Below are 13,167 nucleotides of genomic sequence, written 5' to 3'. Positions count from 1 at the left end.
AAGTCACAACACAACACATTAACTCACAACACAACACATTAACTCACAACACAACACATTAAGTCACAACACAACACATTAACTCACAACACAACACATTAAGTCACAACACATTAAGTCACAACACAACACATTAACTCACAACACAACACATTAACTTACCACACAACACATTAAGTCACAACAAAACACATTAAGTCACAACACAACACATTAACTCACAACACAACACATTAACTCACAACACATTAACTCACAACACAACACATCAACTCACCACACAACACATTAAGTCACAGCACATTAACTCACCACACAACACATTAAGTCACAACACAACACATTAACTCATAACACAACACATTAACTCACCACACAACACATTAAGTCACAACACAACACATTAACTCACAACACAACACATCAAGTCACAACACAACACATTAACTCACAACACAACACATTAACTCACAACACAACACATTAACTCACCACACAACACATTAAGTCACAACACAACACATTAACTTACCACACAACACATTAACTCACAACACAACACATTAAGTCACAACACATTAACTCACCACACAACACATTAACTCACAACACAACACATTAACCCACAACACAACACAATAACTCACAACACAACACATTAAGTCACAACACAACACATTAACTCACAACACAACACATTAACTCACAACACATTAACTCACAACACATTAAGTCACAACACAACACATTAACTCACAACACAACACATTAACTTACCACACAACACATTAAGTCACAACACAACACATTAAGTCACAACACAACACATTAACCCACAACACAACACATTAAGTCACAACACAACACATTAACTCACAACACAACACATTAAGTCACAACACATTAAGTCACAACACAACACATTAACTCACAACACAACACATTAACTTACCACACAACACATTAAGTCACAACACATTAAGTCACAACACAACACATTAACTCACAACACAACACATTAACTTACCACACAACACATTAAGTCACAACAAAACACATTAAGTCACAACACAACACATTAACCCACAACACAACACATTAACTCACAACACAACACATTAACTCACAACACATTAACTCACAACACAACACATCAACTCACCACACAACACATTAAGTCACAGCACATTAACTCACCACACAACACATTAAGTCACAACACAACACATTAACTCATAACACAACACATTAACTCACCACACAACACATTAAGTCACAACACAACACATTAACTCACAACACAACACATCAAGTCACAACACAACACATTAACTCACAACACAACACATTAACTCACAACACAACACATTAACTCACCACACAACACATTAAGTCACAACACAACACATTAACTTACCACACAACACATTAACTCACAACACAACACATTAAGTCACAACACATTAACTCACAACACAACACATTAACTCACAACACAACACATTAACCCACAACACAACACAATAACTCACAACACAACACATTAAGTCACAACACAACACATTAAGTCACAACACAACACATTAACTCACAACACAACACATTAACTCACAACACATTAAGTCACAACACAACACATTAACTCACAACACAACACATTAACTTACCACACAACACATTAAGTCACAACACAACACATTAAGTCACAACACAACACATTAACCCACAACACAACACATTAACTCACAACACAACACATTAACTCACAACACATTAACTCACAACACAACACATTAACTTACCACACAACACATTAAGTCACAACACACTAACTCACAACACAGGGGCTGGTTACTTTCTGTAAGTTAGTTAGCCGCTCAGCCCAGTGGAAATTTCAGAATAAAAGCACTTCCATTGCAGCTTTACTTCCGTTGTGACGATGGGGTCAAAGTGGAATCATCATAAAGTGAATGGAAAACCAGAGTGGAGAAACTGCAACTTGGAAAAAAAATTGAAAACAACTTGAAACTGAAAGTACAGATTGTAAAACTTAAGAAATATATCTAAAGAAAATACTTTTTTACATTTAAAAAAATACTTTTAACATGAGTGAAAAAACAACAAACATAAAACTGTTACCAAATAAAAATAATGTTTATTAGCAACAGCGGCTGGTTTGTGTTTTCAGCTTTTGCATTTTTCAGAATGTTACTTTGCAGAGTTGAAGCTAATTGTACGTGGGGGCGGGGCTTTGAGCCCATTGACCACCACACATAATTGACGCTGGGTGACAGAGGTCATGGCCACGTCATTTCCGCACCAGAACAGCGTCTGTTGTTGACGTGGAAGTCCCAGGCTTTGGGAGAACACCGTCACCATTGTTCTGAGATCAAAACTGTTTTCAAATTTACAATCTGGTTTTTAATTCACTTTAAGCTGATCCTGACTTGACCCCATCCCCAATTTAGAAGATGGCCTTTTTGAAGTCCTACATCTTTACTTCAGCTGAAAGTTTTAAAAATGGATACTGTCTGCACGCTCAGAGGAAACTGTGAAAGTACATGAAAAGCTCCATGTGGAACCCACTGACTGTAAATAGAGGACTGGACACAGCCGGCTGTGACGTCACCCATAGATGACGCCTCACCTCATGCTACAGTGAAATGAAGCCAACTCAGGCGCCATTTTTCTGCATTACAGGCGCCGCCATTTGGAGCCAGTGATTGGTCCAAGTCAACGTTTCTGTGGCAACTACTGTCACCACTCAGGAGTGAGCTTGTTTCAAGTCCGCACCGCTTCCACTGAAAGCGGCTCGGGAGAATCTGTCAATCAAACATTGAGGTGGAGGCCACATGCTCTCACTGAGCCATCTGATTGGTCAGTTTATAACTCCAATAACTTAATGATAGAGATAAACAAAAATATTGAAAAAAATTAGGATTATCAAAAATTTAAAAACAAGGTAGCAGATGAAGAATGTTCATTCTGACCAACAGAATGACTGAGTAACAGCAGTTTATTTCTGTATAGACGTCTATGGGATTTTGGATTCTTGGAACCACTTCCTGTTTGGGACACAAGGGAGGAGGGATCACTATGTCCAGTTCCTATTTACAGTCAATGGTGGAAGCCCTACTTGAGCCAAACTACCATGAATATGGTGAATACATTTCAGTCGTTCAGCTCACAAAAAATGTTGTGCATTCAGGACACACATCAGAACACAGAAGGTCCTATCCATCCTCTGATGTTTTTAGATTGCTGGCTTTAGTGGAAATGTATTCAAAGCCCAAAACACAACTCCCTCATACATCCAGGACTACACAAAAGCAGAGGAGGAAGAAGAAAAGGTAAAGGATAAATGGGGCAAACCTCGAGAAAGCGGCAAATATTGACTTTGTCGTGTGTGTTCATGAAAACCACGTTCTCATAAAGCCAGAAGAACGGCCTGGGGTCGTCCTCTTTGGGTTTCAGCAGCTGCAGGATGCGGTAAAACTCGAAGAACAGTCTGCCTGTGCCCTCTGTCGGAGAACAGAGAGACGCAGAGGTCAAGCCTGCTCCCACTCTCGTTTCACACCACTCACTCCTCAGCTCTCCACGTACAGAACAAACGATGCTTCAACAAATGACCAGAACATCTGGGCGGTTTTCAACAGACTGGATGAATTACAGAAAAAAAGAACTAAATACTAAAGTGTTTGGATACAAAATAGTAGAAAGTGCAAATGTCAACATACCATAAAGGCCCTTTCTGACTGGATTTACAATGGAAAGGTCGTTACAGGGGCTGCCACCGATCAGCAAATCAAATGGACCCCAAGCCTCCATCTGAAAAACCAAAGACAGCAGACCCGCTTACAGCACTCAGCAGCTTTTGTCATTTCAGTCAGTGCATCATGGTGAGCTTTGGCCCCCCCCTCCTACACAAACTTTATGAAGCATCAGCAAAACCGTTCGCCACATTTAAAAAGGGCTTGCTTGTCCTCCATCATCTGGATGCTGAGAACCCAAACAAGGATGCCCCCTCTCCACATAAGAAGCATCTTCAGATATGCTCAGAATCAGACAGTATGAACTCCACAATACAATAAAAAGAACGTTTTCCGTGAAGAATGCAAAGAAACTCTTGTATTTCTATAACACATGTTACAATCACCGGCCACTTTATTAGGTACACCTGTCCAAGTGCTTGTCAACGTAAATTTCTAATCAGCCAATCACATGACAGCAACTCAAAGCGTGTAGACACGGTCCAGACGATCTGCTGCAGTTCAAACTGAGCATCAGAATGGAGGAGAAAGGTGATTGAAGTGACTTTGAATGTGGCATGGTTGTTGGTGTCAGTTCTGAGGATATCAGAAACTGCTGATCTACTGGGATTTTCACCCACAACCATCTCTAGGGTTTACAGAGAATGGTCTAAAAAAGAGAAAATATCCAGTGAGCAGCAGTTCTGTGGGTGGAAATGCCTTGTTGATGCCAGAGGTCAGAGAAGAATGGACAGACTGGGTCTAGCTGATAGGAAGGCAAGAGGAACTCAAAAACTTTACAACCAAGGAACAGAGGTCTGTAGATGAGCATCTCTGAACACACAACCCCTCCAATCATAAGGCAGATGAACTAAAGCAGCTGGAAACCACACCGGGTGTCACTCCTATCAGCTAAGAACAGGAAACTGAGGCTACAATTCACACAGATTCACCAAAACTGGACAATAGAAGATTTGAAAAACATTGTCTGGTCTGATGAGTCTCCATTTCTGCTGCTACATTCTAATGGTAGGATCAGAATTTGGCATCAGCAACATGTAAGCTTGGATCCATCCTGCCTTGTATCAACAGTTCAGGCTTTGGACCCACTTAGTACCAACTGACCATGGTTCCAACACCACAGCCTTCCTGAGTATTGTTGCTGACCATGTCCATCCCTTTCTGACCACAGTGAACCATCTTCTGATGCTACTTCCAGCAGGATAAGGCGCCATGTCATAAAGCTGGAATCATCTCAGACTTGTTCCTTGAACGTGACAATGAGTTCACTGGACTCAAATGGTCTCCACAGTCACCAGATCTCAACCCAACAGAGAACCTCTGGGATGTGGTGGAACAGGAGATCAGCATCATGGATGTTTAGCTGACAAATCTGCAGCTACTGTGTGATGCTGTCATGTCAATGTGGAACAAACTCTCTGAGGAATGTTTCTGGTACCTTGTTGAATCTGTGCCACAAAGGGTTAAGGCAGTTCTGAAGGCAAAAGGGATCCAACATGGTACTGGCAACCTGTACCTAATAAAGTGGCCGGTGAGTGAATATAAGCTTTATAAAACAACAATAAACACATTTACAGTAAATACATTTTAACAGCAGCTCCCACATTTTTTTCAGGAACCTTTCATGTGTTTGAAACTGAATTTAAACTAAGAAAGTAGAAAAAAACCAGCAAAGTGTAACGTACAAACTCCTTGGTGATGAACCTCACGTCTCCGATTTGAAGGATCTTCCCATCATGGTTGACTGCAGAAACCGTAATGGAGTCCTCACAGACCTCTGAGGCCACATATTTCTCTACTTTGAATCCTAGGTCCTTCAGCACCAGGTAGCCTAAGCAAGGCAAGACAGGTTTATTTGTAAAGAACTGTTCATATGGGGGAGGTGGGTGTTCAAAGGGAACATGGTTTGGTTCTGACTCAGTTCCACCAGCTCTCAGATGTCAGAGCTGTTGGGTCTGTGAAATAAGGCAGCAGTACTTTCAAAGTGTACTATATTCAACTGGTTGACAGAGTACAAACTTGTGAACAGCAGGGATGTGGTTCAGTTCTCCTGGTTCTGGTTCAAACTTTGGCAGAAAAGTTCTGAATGAGCTGTAGCTTTTTGTTTCAGCAGTCCAGCCTGGAGCAGATGAAGACATGAAGCTGTTTGTCTGTGTTCAGACTGCCGTCAAGCGGACTTTCCTGTTCCGGACTAAAGCTTTTAAACAAAACCATGTGACAAAAGATCTCTTCACTCATTGGTCAGGAATTATGAGGGCGGGGCAAAGCAACTAGAGGACGAACTTCTGGAAGTCCTGCACTTTTGGTTCATTTAAACTTTACATTTCACTTACAAATTTTAAACGTCTGTATCAACGTCAGGCTCAACACTTTTCACTTCTAATTTGGTCCTTGCAGTCATGCTACAGGGCGGTTACTGGCAAGAAGACGGCTAAGACGGTTCACTGATCAGTGTTTATGACATATAGATTGTCGGTAAAATAGTAAAAAGAAATGTGAATCACGTTCAAAGTTATTTTAATGAGAGAATTCTGTTCAGGAACTACAAGGTAGCTTCTATGATGACATCACAGCAGCGCCTGTTGGGTGCGTGTCGCGTCATAAGACACAGAAAAAGCATGTAAGAAGTGTTTTCTGCTGTGTTAAAATAAACATTCTAACAAATAAACAGTTGGACCATTTTATCTGTTTGATAACACAACAAGCGTTTTTGTCCGCGGCTCAATGGTTACTTCATTCCTGCTCTGTTTACGTTGGCTATGGTGGCTGTTTTGGTCCAGTTGTTCCGCTCCGAGGATGGATTGTATTCACACTGATAAATCTCAGTGCGCACCGAAGCTCAGTCCCATTGGAAGCGAACCGAGATGGTTCCTGGTCCTGGGTCCACTTGGGTGTATTCAGACTGAAAATTAGTTCCGGATAATTGGGATAAATGAACTCTGGTTCACTTTAAGCGTTCCAAATATGTCCAGTCTGAATACACCTTAAAATTCAGCTGTTAGAACTCGAACTCAAGATGTCTGACTTTTGGCCTTCATTCCTCTAGACATCAAATCTTCAGATGCTTTCCTCTTTTCTTCTTGTTTCCAAAAACAAAGACTTTAGTCTGTCATTGTTTGACTAAATCCAGGAGTGGATCTGCTCTGAGCAGCAGAGTCTGATGGCCGCTTAATAACAGAGCTTCATATAGCGGAGTGTCATCTGCATAGCTGTGGTATGACACATCAATGGTGTACATAAGTAGTCACCAAGCTCCAGGCTGTGGACCAGTACCGGTCCATTGGTACCAGGCTGCAGAGACAAAAACCTCAACCTACACTTTTTCCATTTTATTTTAATCTGATTCTAAAGGAAGTTTTGGGGAAAACGACTGGATTCTCTACATAACATCCAACTCATTCTTGACACATGTCAAGTTGTTTGGTCATATGTTGAAAATTTTTCCACTACTTTCTTAAAGCGGACATTAAACTAAAGCCCCCAAGCTAGCATAGTTAACAAAAACAAACGTATTTGTACATTTTCTTTTAGCAGAAAAGAGCCAGAGAGGAAACAGAATATCGTTCAACTTCAAAATAAATAGAATCTTTACTCCAAATATGGATTTATTGGGACAGTTGTTCCCACACACCATAATAATAAAGCAGAATATTTCAATAAAGTTTAAAGCAGCTGCAGATGAAGATAAATGTTACCCTCAAAAGATAAGGAAAACTGAAAGCTAAAATAAAAAACGGACGCCCTCTTCAGGCTTCTACAGGCCGGTCTGTGAGAATGTTGTCTGACATTGGACGGGTTGATGGCCTGAAACAGTCTGGAGACCCCTGGTGGACGTGATCTGAACAGACTGAGGTTACTAACACACTATGAGGCAGACCTACAGAGTTCTTCTTCTCATTGCTTTTCAAAATGAACAACCAAAGCTTTTGTGTTTTGTGATTCCTCTCACCCGTTCCAATGCCATCAAAGAGGGACAGGACTCGAACCGGGCGGCGCAGACTGGCCGGAATAGACGGGTAGACCCGATGAGGCTCCTGTGATCAGATCCACGAATTAGACAGGATAAAACTAGATTTTCAAAAAAAGCAGTTCAGCAATCCAACTAACTGCTATGGTTCTCCACCAAGTACCTAGGATTTCACTGAGAGTTCAATCCAGCACTATTATAGATTTAACTGTGAGACAATTCTTTTATATTGTTGGAATGAATTAAATGGTTTGGTTGAAAGTCAAGAGTTATGTACAGTGCTGTGTTGATACTGCAGGACCTCTCAAAGACCTTCATAGTTTTCCTCAAACCTGAGCACTGAATGAGTTTCTTCTGTGTTGTTGGTTAGTCCTTCAACACCGACCTTCAAAGGATTTACACTTAAAAAGGCAAATAAGTCAAGATATGAACCAGAACCGCATCTATACAGAACAAGAAACTGAGCAAAGAACCAGGCTGAACTTCTCTGAGGATGTTCAAGAACTGTCTGGAGTGAAAATGAGTGAAAGAACATAACTTCATGGTGACATATGATCTTTATCCCTCTGTAGTTTCTCCAACTCTCCCTTCTTCTTCATAATGGATTCAGAACATTTCTCCTCCGTTCCTCAGCATCCTCTCACTCTCCAAGATCTTGTTTAACAGTCAGAAACTCTTCTGTCTCCTCTACTAAACTTCTCCTCCACAGGTCTGTTGTCAGGACTCATTGTCTTTCCACTCTTCATCTTCTTCAGTATCTTCCTCACTGATCTTTCCTTCTTTCTGAACCAGGTCATCCACCTCTTCTCCTCTGTGTTCTCAAACATGTTCTTCCAAGTTCTCCCTCCATCTTGTCATCTTGTATTCATACATTTCCATTGCTGTCCTTCATCATTACCAACCTGCTGCTCATCCTTCTATCTCTGTTTCTCTGCCTCACCTGTACAGATCCACCTCCTCTTCCTCCTGGTCTTTTCCACCGTCACCTCCACCTGGTGCTGCATCTCCCTGTACGCCTGTCTTCTGTCCCTTTCAGTGTTCCACTTTTAACCTTTTCCTCCCAATGCTCTCCTGGACGTCTTCACTCAAATGTGAATCTTTACTTACAAACTCTATGGCGCTGGTGTTAGCAAACAACTCCTGCACACGAATGCTCCAGTCTTCTCTAGGAACCAGAGCTCCGTGAGGTTTGTGAGGCTGACACAGGTAGCAGATCCAAGGATCCAGCACCTTCAGGGACTCAAAGGTCCCCGGACCAGCAAGAATGTTCAGGCAGTCGTTACAGTACGATCTGCAGAGCAGACAAGTTCGATTAGTTCCAACGAAAACAAAAACTTTGGTGGTTGCAGGACAAATGAGAAGAGGAAGGGTGGAGTCAACCTGCAGCAGCTGTCATTCCCACACAGAATGACCTCCATTCCGTAGCAGCAGATGGTGCAGTAGGACTGATAGCCATCCTGATCGTAGCGGTACAGAGTTTCTGTGAAGTTATCCTGGAAAGACGCACCTCCTCCGAGTCAGTGATGTTTCTGTAAAGGTTCCTATCTGCTATAATGCACCGACAGCATTTCCACAGATGAGACAGACTTTACTCTAGACCAGGGGTCACCAACCTTTATGAAACTGGGAGCTGCTTGATAGGTTCTGAGTCATATAAGGGCTACCAGTTTGATAGCCTCTCTTGAAATAAGGCATTTGCTCAGTTTGCCTTTAGTTATTTATTTATAATGATTAATAATACTAATAAAATGTGAAAAGATTCATAACTGATGATTTATCACAATAATTATCAACAATGACAACATCACTTTTGCACATCACGCCTGCTGATGAATGATGCAGTGGTAATGCAGACATTTTGGGAAGTCTGGGTCGGCTTTACGGTGAGCGACGTCTTGACGTGCCCGCGTGGCTGAAGAATGTCCGTCACCGATCCTTCCTCATCAAAAACTTTCTGATGCTTCATAAAACATTTATTAAAATGTAAAGAACATTTTATTGCTCAACATAAAGAGTTTTATTTACGTATTCAGAGCAACCGTAGGAGTGTCACTCCCCGTGTTTCCCATTTCATCAGTTAAATACCAGAGATCCTGCAGCGCAATTTAAGCATCAGTCCAGCAGCAGCAGCGTGTTTTGACCGTCACTTCTTCCAGAAAAAGTAGTAATTCATCCATCCGGATGATACTTTGCGCAGCAACTCAATCGGCTTATGTGAAACCGCGAATAAGCGGGGGACACTGTATAATGACCATGTTTTAAGATATTGTCATTTTTAATTCTATATAAATGCAAGTGTGATTTAAAAAGAGTAGCACCATAATAAAAGTCAACTTCAGACGCAGCTCACTGGAGAGTTGTGCTATTTCTAGAACAGGCTGCAGGCGACTTTTGTGGCCACTGGGGGCGACCTGGTGCCCGCGGGCGCCCTGTTGGTGACCTCTGCTCTAGACCCTTCTTCTCATTTTGTCAGTGAAATCGCTGTCTGCTTCATAGCTTTCTTGAATGACTCCTGCTGCCCCCCTTCATCCATGAGGGTTGATGGGTCTTTACCTTACACTTTAAGCACAGGCTGCCTTTGAACAGAGGGTGGGAGATCTTCACATCTTCAGTTCCACAGCACAAACAGAAACCTTCAGGCAGAAGTTAGAAAGGGGGAAGAAAGTGAAAACAGTTTCTTTACAGTTGAGGGAGAAACCCCCACAGGTCATTGAACGCACCTTCAATATTCAGCTCCATCTTCATTATCTTGTTAATGATGTCCTCTGAAAGACAAAGACGGATGATGCTTTGAAACAAAACAAAAAAAACTGCCATCATGTGGTTTCACATCAACAAGAGCCTTTCAGTCTGAACGGGGTTTGTGCTGCAACCGCCAAGATTACAGCTCCGTCCAGAACATTCTACCACTCTCTCTTTTCCTTTGGGTTTTTCCCTTCAGGGGTCACCAGATCCAATCAGCTTCCTCCATCTAAACCTGTCTTCTGCATCCTGTAACAGCAGCTACCTTCACTGCATCCAGAAACCTCCTCTTTGGTCTTCCTCTAGACCTCTGGCAGCTCTAGACTCAGCATCCTTCCATCAATAGAGTCACCGTCTGTCCTCTGGACATGTCTGAACCATCTCATTCCTCTCTCACTTTATCTCCAAAACCTCTACCATGATCTGCTCCCCTGATGTCCTCATTCCTGATCCATTCTGGTTCCTCCCAAAGAGGACCTCAGCATCTTCATCTCTGCTTCCTGCAGCTCTGCTTTCTGTCTTTTCCTCAGTGTCTCTGGGCAAAACAATATGGCTGCTCTCTTCACACTTTTCTACACTTTTTCTTTCATTTGAGCTGAAAATCTTCTTTCACACCGGACACTTTTCTCAAACCAATTCCAACCTGCCTGGACTCTCTTCTTCACTTCTTTCCCACTCTCTCCATTCCTTTGGACTTCAAATCCTCCACCTTCCTCATCTCTTCAGAAAATTAACCCTAAAAATATGTATTCAAAGTCAGATGTTTGTAAGGTTATACGATTGTTATTCTTCTGCTTCATTTTATTAATCATTCGTTTAATGCCTGACATTATTTATGCTCAGATCATATTTAAAATATATATTTAAAAAAACAATCATCAAAGAAAATAAAACAGCAAAATGTTGCCTCCACAAAGAACATCTATAAAAGTTTGACACAGTACAGGAAAGTCAGGATATGATGGCAAAAAGATGGATTATTCATATGTTCACAAAAATTCAATTGCTAGAATTAAACAGAGATTTGCAAACTAACTTTAAAAAATGAGATTCCCTGAGGATTCATGTTATTGGTTTTAGTTGTTTTCACCATGTTGTCATAAATAAGAGAATAAACTTTGCGATGCCCAAGATCACTGATCCGGAATCTTCCTAAATCTAATGGAGTGTAGTAAAGATACACTTGAGACAATGTAACTGTCACTCTGACATGCTGATAATGTTGGATTTTCTTTTCAAAGTAAAGCTATCACATGTTTTTTCATAGTTTAAAAATAATAAGACTAAAGTTTATTTTATTGTCCAGAAGTCCAGAAAAACGTATTTGTTTTAAATATATTGAAAAGATTTTTAAAAGATTAGAATAAAAAAATAAGATGGATTAAAAAGGATGATGAATATGAATTTAGGAATATAACACAAATCTTGTGATCAATTTCCTGCAATAATGAAAAAAATTAACATATTTGTAAATTATATATCTATATTACCAATTGTCAGACTCGTGGTTGATCCACAGCCCTAGCAAGTCTGTTCTTGGAAAACACTGTGTTGCTGACAAACAAAAATTCTAATTTGTCTGCAAGATACACAAAACATTGCTGCAATCCTGCCTTTGTACTCCCCCAGAGGAATGAGCAGTTTCTTTTGATATGCAACACTACCTTGTGTCTTATATGCCTTCCAGTTCAGTTTTCTACATACACACAAGTGTATGACAATACACACTGACATGGATAGATGGATGGATGGATGGATGGATGGATGGATGGATGGATGGATGGATGGATGGATGGATGCATGGATGATGGATGTATGGACGGGTGGATAGATGGGTGGGTGGATGGACAGAATATTATTTAGCTCCTTACCTCTGAGTTTCTGGTTAGGTTGATGGTAGACGCTGGCTGCCTGGCTGACCTTGTTGTAAGCCTTGGCATAATTCCTTTTCCGCTGTGGCATGAAGTCCGGCGACATGTCATCATCAAATCCTTCAAGGAGGCTGCTCGTCTTCTTGTAAGCCTTCTCTATAGCCCTCTTCTTACCCCATCCACTTTTCCTTGCTTCCCATCCTTTTGGGAGCTCCACTTTCTCCTCCTCCCATGCTCCCTCCCCTCGTCTTGCCACCACCTTGGTCCATCCTCTTTGGTTTCTCTTCTGCTTCAGCACAGCAGCAGACCTTTTTACCACTACATCAAGTTCCTCATGACTGACATCTTTGGCGTGAGAGGAGTCTGGAGTTAGTTGACATGACAGTTGGTTTAAAGAGAGCGTCACTTCACTTATTCTGGCCTGGAAAGGATTCTTTTTTCTCTGGCTGGGGATGTTTGAGGGAGGAGAGGCTTGATGGAAGAGTTTCTTCTTCGCCTTTGGTCTGGTGCTGTCATTAATAAACCCTGACAAAAGATGGGGTCAGAGTCAACATTTAGTCCTACTGCAAATAAAAAAGCATAAAAGTTCTGTCATGAATAAATTATCTTCACAGACACTTTGACTAATGCATCGTCCAAAGCACTGTTAGACGTAAAGACCAACACATCCCAACATCTGTCTTCCAGTACAATAAGGTCAGAACTTTCTCTGGATCTCTGCATTGCCTGGATTCTGTTTAGTGAGGTGAGCTGACAGATGAACTCTGTGACTGTAAACCGATGAGGTTTAGGAGTTGCCTTTAAAAAAGACAGAGTG

General features: G+C 41.3%; 1 protein-coding gene across 3 annotated transcripts in view; it reads right to left on the bottom strand.

Moving 5' to 3' along the window:
* LOC101168440 (DNA (cytosine-5)-methyltransferase 3B) overlaps nucleotides 1–13,167 on the bottom strand; it is a 36,342-nt gene that overhangs the window by 8,618 nt on the left and 14,557 nt on the right. For all 3 annotated transcript variants that reach the window (XM_023957020.1, XM_023957022.1, XM_023957021.1), the window contains 9 exons: nucleotides 12,351–12,875; nucleotides 10,458–10,502; nucleotides 10,291–10,370; nucleotides 9,118–9,230; nucleotides 8,845–9,028; nucleotides 7,720–7,804; nucleotides 5,456–5,601; nucleotides 3,738–3,828; nucleotides 3,373–3,521 (listed from right to left, as the gene is read on the bottom strand). In XM_023957020.1, coding sequence (XP_023812788.1) covers nucleotides 3,373–3,521; nucleotides 3,738–3,828; nucleotides 5,456–5,601; nucleotides 7,720–7,804; nucleotides 8,845–9,028; nucleotides 9,118–9,230; nucleotides 10,291–10,370; nucleotides 10,458–10,502; nucleotides 12,351–12,875 — 1,418 coding nt within the window. The remainder of the gene's footprint in view (nucleotides 1–3,372; nucleotides 3,522–3,737; nucleotides 3,829–5,455; nucleotides 5,602–7,719; nucleotides 7,805–8,844; nucleotides 9,029–9,117; nucleotides 9,231–10,290; nucleotides 10,371–10,457; nucleotides 10,503–12,350; nucleotides 12,876–13,167) is intronic.

The sequence above is a fragment of the Oryzias latipes genome, chromosome 7, assembly GCF_002234675.1.
Source record: "Oryzias latipes chromosome 7, ASM223467v1".
Lineage (NCBI taxonomy): Eukaryota > Metazoa > Chordata > Actinopteri > Beloniformes > Adrianichthyidae > Oryzias > Oryzias latipes.
This window is presented reverse-complemented; position numbering and strand designations above follow the sequence as displayed.